Source organism: Galeopterus variegatus, unplaced genomic scaffold (genome assembly GCF_000696425.1).
Source record: "Galeopterus variegatus unplaced genomic scaffold, G_variegatus-3.0.2 Scaffold2131, whole genome shotgun sequence".
Taxonomy (NCBI): domain Eukaryota; kingdom Metazoa; phylum Chordata; class Mammalia; order Dermoptera; family Cynocephalidae; genus Galeopterus; species Galeopterus variegatus.
Genome location: NW_007728242.1, coordinates 261938 through 275457, shown reverse-complemented (window position 1 = coordinate 275457; position 13520 = coordinate 261938). Strand labels below are relative to the sequence as shown.

The window sequence follows — 13520 nt, the reverse complement described above, 5'->3', positions numbered from 1 at the left end:
GTCCGGTACGGGGGCAACACTGAGGGTTGCGATCCGTTGCCGGACACGGAAAAAGACAAAAGACAAAAAAAAAAAAAGAAAAAGAAAGTAAAATCAGTAACGTATGTTGCAAGAGTTGAGAAATCACTGTCTAGACTCTGTAAAGAAGAAAAAAAAAATTATTCCAAAGCTATCAGCAAGTTTTTGTTGTTATAATGCTGTGTCCTGAGTCATGCACTGAAAAATTTAGCCATTCCTTTCCCACATCCACTTCTGCTTATTATTCAAATCTCTCTCATATTGTATGAAACAAAAGTCTTTCTGAAAAATAGTTTGACAATATGTAATAAAAGCCTTAAGAAAAATTAGATTCTCTAGTCAAGGAATTTCATCTCCAGGAATGTAGCTAAAAACTAATCAGAAAGGAAGTCAAAGATTTATGTACATGGGTGTTTGATAATAACTTACAATAGTATAAAATTGGAAACAACCTACATTTTCAGCAATAGGACGATGCTACTAAATGTTGGCATGTGCATATAGAAAAAAAGACAATACAGTTATCAAAATTCATGCTTTAAAAGAATATTCAATAATGGGAGAACATGCTCAAGATATAAAATAAGTAACAAAAATTAGAAGTGAAAATGATATAGTATGAACTTAAGTTTTAAAAGACCTGGGTAAGGGTAATCTTTTTTCTTCTATATACCTCCTTGTATTTTCCATGATAAAGATGATTCACTTTTATAATCTGGGAGGGAGTAGTTTTTGTTGTGTTTTTTAAAAAACTTCCTTTCCCATGAAGTAAACAAATAATGGTTTTTAAGATACGTCCTCAGAGTGGACCTATTCCTGGTGGATGTATTCCTATTGAGCTTCAAGCTCAATGGGTTTGGGGCTTTAAAAACACACTGAGTTACTTTCATGTGCCATTTCAACAAATCTTTGAACTAGATATTAGAATCCCTATTTTGCAGATGATGATACAAGAGTTCAGAGAGGTTAAGTAACTCCCCCCAAAGTTACACAGCTTGCTATTAATGAAAAAAGAAAATATTTAAACCCAGATCTGCCTGACTCCAGATCTCATAACTTTCCCCCAATATGACATGTTCCAGGAGCCACATGACTACTAGGAAGCAAAGTTTCATGGTGTGTGACCTACCGTGGGTTGGGGCCCCAACCAGTAGCACTTGCATCAGGGTCCCATTCATCATTACACGGCCACTTGACAGGGAAGTGCCCAGTTTCCCCATCTCCTGTGAAATGCAATACATCAATATTGTACAGCTGAGACAACTTTCTCTGTAGTGTCACTCTCCTGGGGAGGGAGGGTTGCCATACCTTGTCTCCAGAAATGGTAAACCAGTGTTGGCAATTTGGTGGGAAGTAGCCATACACCCTTCCAAGGCTTTTTTTCTCATCATGACTGTGGAACAAACGGCCCAGCCTAGAATAAAGCACATGGGGCTCAGCAGCTGGGGCACCAGATTGGGAGCTGGCCAGGTATTCAGGTCCGAGGAATATTCAGGTCCTCACCCCCTCCCAGGCCTCCCCACGTGCTCTGTCCTGTGATCCTAGGCCTGGAGTGTGGGGGCTGTGGGAGTTAATCCCAACATCAAGGCTCTCCAGATACCACGTCTACTGTTCTGCCTCCCAATTGCAAATGTAGGGATGCTACTGTTATGAGCTCAGTTGTGTTCCCCCCAGATTCCTGTGATGAAGTCCTGACCCCCAGTACCTCAGAAAGTGGCTACAGTTGGAGACAGGGCCTTTAAAGAGGTAATTAAATTAAAATGAGATCATATGGATGGGCCCTCATCCAATCTGACTGATGTCCTTATAAGAGGAGGAGATTAGGGCACAGACACACACAAAGTGAAGACCATGTGAGGACACAGGGAGAAGACAGCCATCTGCAAGCCAAGGAGAGAGGCCTCAGAAGCAGCAAGTCCTACCAATAATAATTTCATGCTTCTAGCTTCTAGAACTGGGAGAAAATAAATTTCCATTGTTTAAACCACCCTGTCTGTGATACTTTGTTATGACAGCCTTAGCAAACGAAACAGTTATCTATCCTGTTTTTAAACTAAGGAGATTTTTGCCTTAGCTTTTCCTTTGAAAGACAAGAATTTCTTAGCCCCTTTCCCAAGCCTCACACTTAATGGGTTTCTGCAGCAGCAGGCACCTGCCCCCTGTGCTCACTGTTCCCTGGTCCCCAACCTCAGCACTCACCCACTGGCATTCCTCCAGGTTGGGCTCCCAACCAACAGCAAGCTTCTGTTGTTCACACTGACTCCGTGAAGGGAGTATCCGAACCAGGCGAAGTCGTCCTCACCTCGCACCATCCAGTTGGCTGCCTCCACAGTCAGATTTTCTAAATAAGACAACCAGTCCCCTTTAAGTGAGAGGAATACTGGGATGGAAAGAATGGGTCCTTTTTTCAGGCTAATGAGAAATGGGTTTGTTCTGCTGAGTTTTTGCCAAAACTCTTATATGTCCCCATGCTAATCCCAGGACCCCAATGTCAGAAATGGATCTCACACTTCATATAAGAAACAGATTTCTTAAGCTCACTCTGTGTAGTGGAGAATGCTATTTAAAAAGACACTTCTCTGGACAGATTAGAGCATCCCTGGGATGCCTTTGGGCCTAAACCACCTTTGTGTTTCTACTTTACCTTGAAAGACTATGAGAATAACCTATTGGTCTCCTGTGGATCTGGATCTAGAAGTTGGGTCACTTTTTGTATATTCCGTGAATCTATCCACATCACTTGCCAGAACATATGTAAGAGCTGTGTAGTGGAGAATGCTATTTAAAAAGACACTTCTCTGGACAGATTAGAGCATCCCTGGGATGCCTTTGGGCCTAAACCACCTTAGTGTTTCTACTTTACCTGGGTCACTTTTTGTATATTCCGTGAATCTATCCACATCACTTGCCAGAACATATGTAAGAGACTGTTAGAACATTCTGGTTATATGATATGGAATGAGGGAAAAGGACATAAACCAGCATGCAACAGAAACCATCACAGACGTACAGAGCAGCAATGGTCTTCTGCCTGTTCCCCCATCAGGCGCTACCTTTGCTGCTCCTGCTGGGGCCAGAATAAAAGGCAGCCACGATTCCCTTCTGCTTCCCTCCACCAGGTGCAAATGGTGAGCCAATCACCAGATCAGGCTCACTGTCTTCATTCACATCTGCAGCCAAGAGTGTCCAGCCCAAGTTACAGTAGATGTCCTTAAGAGGAAAGCAGGAGAGCATGTTTTACCCAGCCCTGGAGGCAATTAGGATACAGCCAGTTCTAGCTGTCTGCACCTGGCTAAAGTGGTAAACATACCTGGCAAGAGATGGTGACATTAGGAGAAGAAGGCATTCTTCCTTGTTTGGAACCAAAGTAGATGTACACTGCACCCTAGACAAGGACACATAGAAGAGTAACCATAAGGCTGGGGGAGGGGGCAGGTGACCCAAGAACCTTAAATAATATCAAGACAAAGAGGACTGGCTATGAAATAAATCATCATCCCCTATGGTCAAGAACTTAATGAATGATAGAAACCCATCCTGCTGGGTGGAAATGATTTTTTTTTAAGGCCTGTCACTTCCATCAGACTAAGAGAGCCCCCAAAACAGAAACTGAGTCATTTTCATCTTTGCCTCCACAGTGTCTTGCTTAGGATCTGCCATATGTAATTGTTCAGTGTGTTTGCAGAATGACGTACTCAACTCCTCCCCGACTTCAAGGCTCAGCTCAGTTTCCAGCTCTTCCATGAAGACTTCCCCACCTGCTGTACCACTGCTAGTGCACACACTGTGTCTGTACCTGGGACTCAAACTGTGCTATTATTCTGTTATGCAATAGTTCCTCTTATAACTTGCCTGTCTCCATCCCCATTCATTCTACAAGCATTTATTTTCCATCATAAGCCAAAGACTAGGTACACAATGACAAATGAGACCAATCTTTCCTCCAGAAAAGCTGACAGCCAGGTAATTGTGACACCGCAGTGTGGCAGGGGTTACAACAGGTGCAGGCACAGGATGTTATGTGAGGACAATGAAGCATCGGCCTCACCCAGGAGTTAGACAACACTTCCTGCAAGAAGTGATATGTCACTTCTAAAGAAAGAGAGGAGAGAAAGGGCTTTCCAGGTGGAGGAAGCTATACAAGCAAAGATCCTAAAGTGAGGGGCACAGGAAATAGGTTCAGGTAGTGTTCAGGAAATGATAAATCATTTGTATGTCTAGAAATGGGGCATGAGGAGGAAGCGGCAAGAGGTGAGCTCACGAGGGCAGCAGGCGATGGAAAGCCTTTGATGTCTACGATCACACACAAGTGCCCTGCTATGGCTGGGGCCCTGCTATGACATGAAACACATGCAGGAAGAGAGCCCTGTGGGCTGGGGCCCAGGATCTCTGCTCTGCTCTCAGTAAAAATCAGGCAACAGGCTGGGCTCCATGCATGAAAGGAAAGTCCAGGAAAGTCACCTCCCTGCTGTGATGACAGGAAGCTACAGACCAGCTAGAATTTCTGTCTCCCTTCACTAGCATTCAGCATCACAGGAGAGGAAAAAAGGAGTGAAGTACCTGCTGGAATTGGGAAATCGTGTGGCCAGGGAGGCAGAAACAGGTGCTGTGAGGTCACCCGAGGTCATGTCAAGGAACATAATGGGAGCTTGAGATCATGTGCCCACCAGCGCTGGCTGGCACACTGGCTGTCTGCTTTGCTCTAGGGGCTCTACCCAGCCCTGGCCTCCCCCCAGCCCTGGCCTCCCTCGGTGCCCCCTCCCCACCTGCCCCAGTCCCCACCAGCAGCCTTACTTTGTATGTGAGCTGCTCAGAGCCCACCGAGGGAGCTCCTACAGCCAGGTCAGGCACGCCATCCTTGTTAAAGTCCAACACGGCCAAGGCCGAGCCAAACCGACCTGAGGGCTGAAGAGGTACAAGTTACTCCCCCTGGGCTGAGCCACAGCCTTCATAAGAGCACCCTTGACTCCCTGGGAAGAGAGTGGCCTGGGGACCCACCCGTCATCCCAAAGGCGAGACAAAATCTCAGCATCCTGAAACACATCTGCAGCACATCAGTTGGGTAGCTCTGCCCTAAGGATATTTTTAGCACAACTGTCTGCCTTGAGGGGAAGCTGAGATGCCAGAAAGTAGAGGGCTGGTTCTTATGAGTTCTAGGTTTGTAGAAAATGGTCTTATGCATACTCTGCCCCACATTAAGCACCGAACTTGTCTTTCAAAGTATCTAAAATTATAATCACATGACACCAGCAACAGCAGCTAACATCTGCTGAATACTCAGGATGTTTTAGAGCCACACTGTGCAAAGTGGTAGCCACTAGCCAAATATGGCTATTATATTTAAATGTAAAATAATTAACATTAAATAAAATTAAAAATTCAGTTCCTCATTTACACTAGCCACACTGCAAATGTTCAAAAGTGGGTGCCTGCTGGCTCCTGTATTGGACAGCACAGCTATAGAACATTCCCTTCATCAGAGAAAGTTCTACTAGACAGCCCTGCTAAACCCCCTGTTCTAAGCCCTTTACATGGATTAAGGTAGGTACTGTTATTCTGCCCAGTTACAAAGTTTACAGATGGAAAATTCATTCTTGTCAGGGGCAATTTTCTTCCGAGGGAGATTTTCTAGATCTTTCTTCTCCTACTGTCTAGAATCAGCTTAGACCTAAAAGTAATTCATTAGGTTCTCCAATTCTTTTGCAACTTACCTAACACATGGTGATGCCTGCCCCATCATGCACAGGCCCCATTAGCCAGTAGGTTCTCCCTTTTGCAACTTACCTAACACATGGTGATGCCTGCCCCATCATGCACAGGCCCCATTAGCCACATCTATCAACTATTGGCTAATCTCTCAATACCAGTGTGCAATGGCATTCGTGAACACTGCAAGGCAGGAACCTGATAAACAAGAGAAGATTGCTCGGGGACACAAAGCACGCTGGGGCAGGTGAGGCTCCTGCCAACTATAGGCTGGTTTGTTTCATCACCACCAGCTGTGCCATCAAACCCTCTTGTGAGTAAGCCTGTCATTCCTAGAGGAGCCCAGAATTTTACAGCATACGAGTCCTTGAGACAACTATCCTAATCCTCCATTTTACAGACAAGGACACAGAGAGGTTCACTGCAGCCCAGGACTGGAGTACAGGATTCCCTTCCCTAGTCCATGCCTTAATCTGGCCACCTTCCAAATCAAAGGTCCCTGGGCAGACGAGGGCCACTTCCTCATCTGAGTGGTCTTCAAGAGAGGTGTCCTCCACAGGAAGAAGCTGCCTCTCTTATTCCCCATCTTTACTGAGCCGAAAGGATCGTACTTTATACAACAGTCTGACAAGTGGATGGGTGTTAGGGAGAAGTAAGACAACAGGAATGGGTAGACTTATTTTGGAAATTTTTCATGTGGTGTCAGAAGGCTCCAGAAAATGGTGTACCTCTGGGACTGTGTGATCTGTACACTGGCCAGCCAAAGTACTTACACACGACAGATTCAGGGCTCTTTTCATCAGAACCGAGACTGGATCATAAACCATCGTACTTTTCATTTTTTAAAGTGTGCTCAGCTGTGTTAGCTTATTTTCTCTCTGCTGCATTAAATTCACAGCAAAAGTTAAAGTGACTTCCCAGAACAAGAACCATGATCTGCGTACTTTTCATTTTTTAAAGTGTGCTCAGCTGTGTTAGCTTATTTTCTTTCTGCTGCATTAAATTCACAGCAAAAGTTAAAGTGACTTCCCAGAACAAGAACCATGATCTGACCCATGATCTGAACCATGATCTGTCCAGAGTTCCTTCCCCTGGCACTTTATACTCAGAGCATGCAGTGCCAGGCCAGTGTCACCAAAAGCCCCACACTCACGTGTGACTAGTGGCAGGGCTCTGTCTGTACCTCCTTATTGCTACTGAAAAAACTAATGCCTCCAATGTTTGGAAAGCCCTCCAGGTCCCTAGTACTCCAAAGAGGAACTGATTCTCAGACTCCATGAGGAACATTTGCACAGTCATTGAAGATTTTTTCTGGTGATGAATTACCACTTAAAACAAAGTAATGAAAGCTGAACAAAGTCTGAAGTGTAGTTAATACTAATGGTACCAATGTTGGTTTTTTATTTTTGACAAGTATACCATAATTATGTAAGATGTTAACAAAGAAGAAACTGGATAAAGGGTATATGGAATCTTTTTGTACTGTCCTTCCAAACTTTCTGTAAATGTAAAATTCTTACAAAGTTATGTACACATGGAGGGAGACAGAGAGGGGGGGGGTTTGTGTTATCAAGAAATCACATGCCAATTGACCACTCAAAGCAATTCTAACTAAATAGCACTTGTGGTTTTGGAAGGCATTAGACTAAACACTCCAAGTTAATGATAGCATGAGGATCAATGACATGAACATGCTTTTGAAAATGAAAAGCACTACACAAATGTATGCTACCAGCTGTTTGCCACTATAATTATTCTTGTTACAGGTTATTCAGCCTGGAGAATTTGCCATGAAATGCAGGCAGTGGTCTGTTGACCACTAAAACAGAAAACACGAGGTGGGTTTCTCACCTGGAAGCCTTCTAGGATAACATGGGCCTCCTTGTCTAGGTCCAGGTCAACTGGGGGCAGGCCCAGGTCATTGCTGTAGATGAGGTACACGCGCCCGATCTGGATGTGGCCAGGGCGGCTGTAGCCTGGTGCACCCACCACGAGGTCGCCGTACCCATCCTGGTTGAGGTCAGCAGAGGTCATTGCCCTTAAGAAGAGAAGGGAACCCCAGCATTACTCATTGAGTGCTACAGGTAAAACTGTCTCCTGCTTATTTCCTTTCTACAATCCTACACTTCAACTTTCTCTCACTGATTTCTCCATCCTGTGTGACTATCATGAACATTCACTTCTGATATCCTATTGTCTGTGTGACTCACAGTCTCTCACATTCCAAGAGGAAAAACAAAACAAAAATGGACAAATCAAGGCCTCTGAGCATTTCTGGGCCACATAATCTGAGCAGATGAAAAGTATCCTCACAAAGCATTGTGTCCCACATGCAAAACTCAGAGCAGCCAAAGCTCAATCCGGGCCTCACCATGAGGACAGAGAGGAAATTCACATGCCGCCAGACCCCTCAAGACCATGGTGCAGGCCTTTCTGATCTGCCCAAGTTATTTCAATCTGTTACCTGACAAAAGAGAAGCTCGTGCTAAAATATACTGTTTATTTCTGCATGGCTACATCGGATGCCTCATATTGGACCGAATCGAGCTTCCAACATATTTAGTGGATGTTTCTAAATGAGATTCCATGAACTACCCTACAGCTGGACAGAGTTGGCTAGAAAGACCAAAAGTCGTTAGTTTGTTCTAGTTCTTATGGCCAAACAAAGAACAAATGGCAGAACAGAGGGGAAAGGAAAGAGCAGTTTCGAAAGGCTGTGACATTTGTTGGAAGGGACAGACACCCCCAGGAGCCACTGTTGCTCTCTGCACTCCTGAGGCTCCACACGGGCTAGTGACTGCCCACAGGGCAGGGCCTGTGTGGCTGCCAGCCCAGCAAGAGGCCTTCTTCTGGATCTTTCAGGAAGGTGGCCAGGAAGAGCCATTAGTGACTGGCCAGTAAAGCCTGAATTCACCTCCCAGTCCCCATGCTAGAGCTGGATGAATGCATCAGTGGCGCAGAAAGGAAGGCTGTCAGTAAATTGCTCCGAGGAAACGTGATGCCGTTTAGATTCAAGACGTGAGGTTTTAAAAAAGAGGTTTCACCAAAATCTCCAGACAACAGTCATTTTTATATACTTGTGCTCAGTTTTGGTTTAATTTTAAAATCAGAGGGATCCCTAACATTCTCTTTATAAAAAAGCGGGTGTACCAGGCTTTTACCTATGAAGTTAAAATATTCAAATTACTACAACAGGTATCTTCATGTATCCTTCAAATGTCATTGGATTGCAAAGCATCTGTGACAATATATCTCCAAGAACATTAGAGCTTTATAAATATTCTATAATAACTGTATTATTGTGATCATTTATTAAAGTGAAAGCTCTCTGTGTTTAAACCAACTTTAAGGAAATCGTTTCACCCTTACAATAACTTAACCACTATACTAATGCTTTTGTTTGATGATGAATTAATAAAATAAGGTGCTAACAGACACGATTTAAAACATTTGCTGAATGAATGAATGAAATTAATACTGTCAGAAACATCCACAAGTTAGAGAAACTTATACTTACCAACCAAGCCTCGCATAGGGAAGTGACAAGAAGTAAGACATTAAGGGGCTGGACACATACTTCAGTGGGTCCTGAGAGCTGCCTGTAAACATTGTCCTTAAATTCCTTTCCAAAGCCTGGTACACAAAGGAGATGGAATCCTGAAATAAAAGAATCATTACAGATAGGTAAAGACACACAGTATAATCAACAAAGCAACTGTTACAAAGTCCCAGACTTTTGTGAAAGAAATTAATTTTTACAAGCACTAAAAAACCAAACATCAATTCCTATCAACAAGTTAGATCACTTAGACTATCATGAACATTCACTTCTGATATCCTATTGTCTGTGTGACTCACAGTCTCTCACATTCCAAGAGGAAAAACAAAACAAAAATGGACAAATCACGGCCTCTGAGCATTTCTGGGCCACATAATCTGAGCAGATGAAAAGTATCCTCACAAAGCATTGTGTCCCACATGCAAAACTCAGAGCAGCCAAAGCTCAATCCGGGCCTCACCATGAGGACAGAGAGGAAATTCACATGCCGCCAGACCCCTCAAGACCATGGTGCAGGCCTTTCTGATCTGCCCAAGTTATTTCAATCTGTTACCTGACAAAAGAGAAGCTCGTGCTAAAATATACTGTTTATTTCCGTGTGTATGTATGTGTGTGAAGGCCACAGCAGGACCGGTCCAGGTGTCCAGGGCCACCTTACCCCCCACCAGACTTGCCAGAGGCCAATGAGGTCCAGACTCATGTCTCAGGGCATCTCTGGAGTAAACCACATTTGGAGGCCAAGGATATTCACTGGCCTGGCACATGCACAGGTGACTTTCCATGGATGATTAAATACCCAGGGACTTGACAAAACAAGAAGGAAGCTGCATGCTCCTCTTTCTCAATTTAAAGTGGAAAACTCTTACCGGGGCCCAGGAATCCACACTAAAGAACACTCCTCTTTCAGTATAGTTGATATTTCTTTCAATATCTTTAGTTAGGGATGCAGTCAAATTTCTGTGATGATCATTTTTCTGTACTTTTGAGCTGATGAAGAGAGAGAGGAATAAGTTGGCTAGCCTGAGAAAACAACCAACCTCCTGAATATCTCAGTTGAAGAATGCTGCCAAATTAATCAGAGGTTAAAAACCCACAACGTTTTAGCTTCTGAAGGTTGAAGGAACAGCACCACAAAAATTGAAATTAAAAAAAAATCTTCATCTCACAAAATCTTTTAGTAAACATATTTCAAAGGCTTAAAAGCTTGTTCTGATAAAAAAAAATATCTCCTATAAGTCTCAAAATTCTATAGTGGTAGTAAAAGGCTTGAATTCCTTCCAAATTACTAAAAAATTAAAGATATTTCAATATTTTACATAAAAGGTCAAGAACCAGGTGGGGAACTGGTATTCAGGCATACTGATTTATCATTAAAGACATGCTAGAATTAATTATACAATAAAAATACATTTTCAAATTCAGAGATTATAACCAGCTATAAAGCAGATGCCTGGAGGAGCCAGACAAGCTTCAGAAATGAATAGAGTCCAGGGTAGATACCAGTCTGACAATCTGGAGATTGCAAGCCCAATCTAGAGGTGCTTATTTCAACTTAAAAAAAAATTACCTAATTCAAATAAATTAAACAATGAGGTGTTAACGGCACCCTTGTTGCATATTCTCAGTTCTCCGGAAACACTATGATCTCTCTCCTTAAGACCTTTCATTGCAGTACCCTCTTGGTGAGTATCTAACTCTTGCTGACTTTAAAATATCCCAGCTGAACCATCACTTCCTCAAGGAAAGCTCTCCCGGGCCTGCGGTAGGACACTCTGTGATGCATTTCCAGAGTGCTCAGCACTTTTCCTTCTTAACCTTTAACAATGTTTATGGTGACTTGTCCACTATCTATCCACCTGCCAAGCCACATGCCAAGATGAACTGTTTCTGTCTTGTTCACAATGACAGCTCTAGTGCCTGAGCTAGTTCCCGGTACCTAATGATTAATAAATAGTATCTTATTACTTGTATTATTTTATCATTATATTTTACTAATAACAAATGTATTTATTTATAATATTAATAACATTATTAAATGAATAAATAAATGATGGGTGGTTGGTACCTGACTCCAGCAGGATAGCACCTTTTACAATATAAATCAGGCCTGCTGACCCTCTTCCTCAGAAATGACCAGAGAGGGCTTCTCCCCACCCTGCCTCGTTGATAAACAATTTTTCAGGTTGAAATTTGGGTAAAGTTTATGAGTAACAACAATCATAATGATATCAATAACCTTAACTACCATTCAGTGAGCAACTTACTACGTGCTACTTGCTTCACATCCACTACAACATGAAATCCATACTATAACTCTGGGAGTGTAGATGTGTTTTTTCCGTGTGGCAAAAGGAAGAAGCTCTAACTCAAAAAAAATTAGGCAACTTCTTTCAAAATCACATGGCTGTAAATGGCAGTGCTGGAATTTGAACCTGTATCTGTCCATCCACAGATCCTATGCTCTCAACCTCCACAGGGCACCCTTTCGGGGTGAGATGTTCTTTTTCTATGAACAATTTTGGAATCCACTTACCCACAGGTAGTGTTTCGCTGGCCACCACATGCAATGAACACAGGGTTCTCAGGTAGGTTGCAGTCACTGGAGAAATAGCCAAATGAGTCAGGCATTTTCCTACCTTCTTTTCAAGCATGAATGTTACTGAGAATTGGTGGTGCATTTCAAACCACTTCCAAAAGGCTTAAAGCATTCATTCCCTAGCTATACAGAACAAATTAAGAGCTCAAGCCTTTCCAGATGAGGCTTCTGGTTGCTGGTGTATCATGGTAACACAGATGGCTCCACCTGCCAGTGACCGAGACTCCCAGCCTCTCTCCTGCCTCCACACTCCACCCGCCAAGCTGCTCCACGCTCACGCAAAACATCTCAGAATTAGAGACTGGGATAGAAACTGGTTCCCAACTACATCACCTTCTGCCCAGTGATACCCATTTATGCCCAAATATGTCTAAATTTCTTAATTTCATTCCTTTAAAAAAATTCTGTATGTTCAATAATTAAATAGGTAATGAAAGATCCCCTTTAACAAGTGAAAAGGCCTCTGAGAGTATAAGGAATGAACTCTTTGATTAATGGCTTCCCCCCAACTCTGAAGAATAGCATTAAGGCAGTGGGTATTCACTAGAAGAGGATTCTGGAATGAAGACGACTTTAAAAAGAGAAGATTTATACAGAGATCACTGAGGGAGGGTTGGGTAGTGTGGAAGTGGTATAGAATGTTGGGGAGAGGAAAACTGGTTGCTCGAAAAGGAATTCAGGAAAGGAGGTGGGGAAGCTGGTGGCAAACTTTTCCTATGAAAATCTTTCCTCAGACCAGCTTTGAGCTGATGAAGAAGTTCTCTCTTTGAATCCTCTGTCTCTACCACCAGGATTCAGAAAGGTAGCCTTACAACCTCAGCACTAAACTTACAAATGCATTTTGAGGCAAGTAGAGTTCTGGCTAGGAATGTAAATACCATTATTTCACTGTTTCTTTAGGAAAATACACAATGAGTTTCAAATAACATAAATGAGCTTTGGAAGATAGCTATTATTAGTAAGTTGGGAAATGCCTGTTAATATGAAAACATTTATATTTTTCTTTCTGCCATGAATTTGGGATATCTCTCTTTGGAACCTTCTCCAAATTTCCCATAAATTTCCATAAATTCTGATGAATCTTTCTTTGTATATGTGTATAAAGAAATGATCAATTAATGGAATTTTATGCCTTGGTAAATTAGAACAGGGTTCAAGAGACAAGAAATATGTTCCTTTTCAATTATTTCTTCCTAACTAAAGGATAAGATCCAGCAACACATCTTTTCTTAGCTATTTAGAGAATCAAATCAAAAACAAACACCAAACTATGTTTTCCAGCTTGAGCATCATTACACATGGATCATATACAACAAGTAAATGAAGGTCATTCACTGTATATGAATCCTTGCCATATAATCTTAACTTCCTTCTAATAATAATTATAATACTAGTAGCCAACATTTATTAAATGCTTACAAGCTAAACCCTTTACTTGAGTGATCTTATTTCCCACCTGCCAGTGACCGAGACTCCCAGCCTCTCTCCTGCCTCCACACTCCACCTGCCAAGCTGCTCCACGCTCACGCAAAACATCTCAGAATTAGAGACTGGGATAGAAACTGGTTCCCGACTACATTACCTTCTGCCCAGTGATACCCATTTATGCCCAAATATGTCTAAATTTCTTAATTTCATTCC

At 42.7% G+C, this 13520-nt stretch overlaps 1 protein-coding gene across 1 annotated transcript in view; it reads right to left on the bottom strand.

Moving 5' to 3' along the window:
- GPLD1 (glycosylphosphatidylinositol specific phospholipase D1) overlaps positions 1-13520 on the bottom strand; it is a 54686-nt gene that overhangs the window by 13604 nt on the left and 27562 nt on the right. Inside the window, exons 12-21 of the mRNA XM_008580585.1 lie at positions 11817-11882; positions 10150-10270; positions 9242-9381; positions 7576-7762; positions 4813-4923; positions 3329-3403; positions 3072-3228; positions 2218-2359; positions 1327-1432; positions 1148-1241 (exon numbers count right to left, since the gene is read on the bottom strand). Of these exons, the coding sequence (XP_008578807.1) occupies positions 1148-1241; positions 1327-1432; positions 2218-2359; positions 3072-3228; positions 3329-3403; positions 4813-4923; positions 7576-7762; positions 9242-9381; positions 10150-10270; positions 11817-11882 (1199 nt within the window). The remainder of the gene's footprint in view (positions 1-1147; positions 1242-1326; positions 1433-2217; positions 2360-3071; positions 3229-3328; positions 3404-4812; positions 4924-7575; positions 7763-9241; positions 9382-10149; positions 10271-11816; positions 11883-13520) is intronic.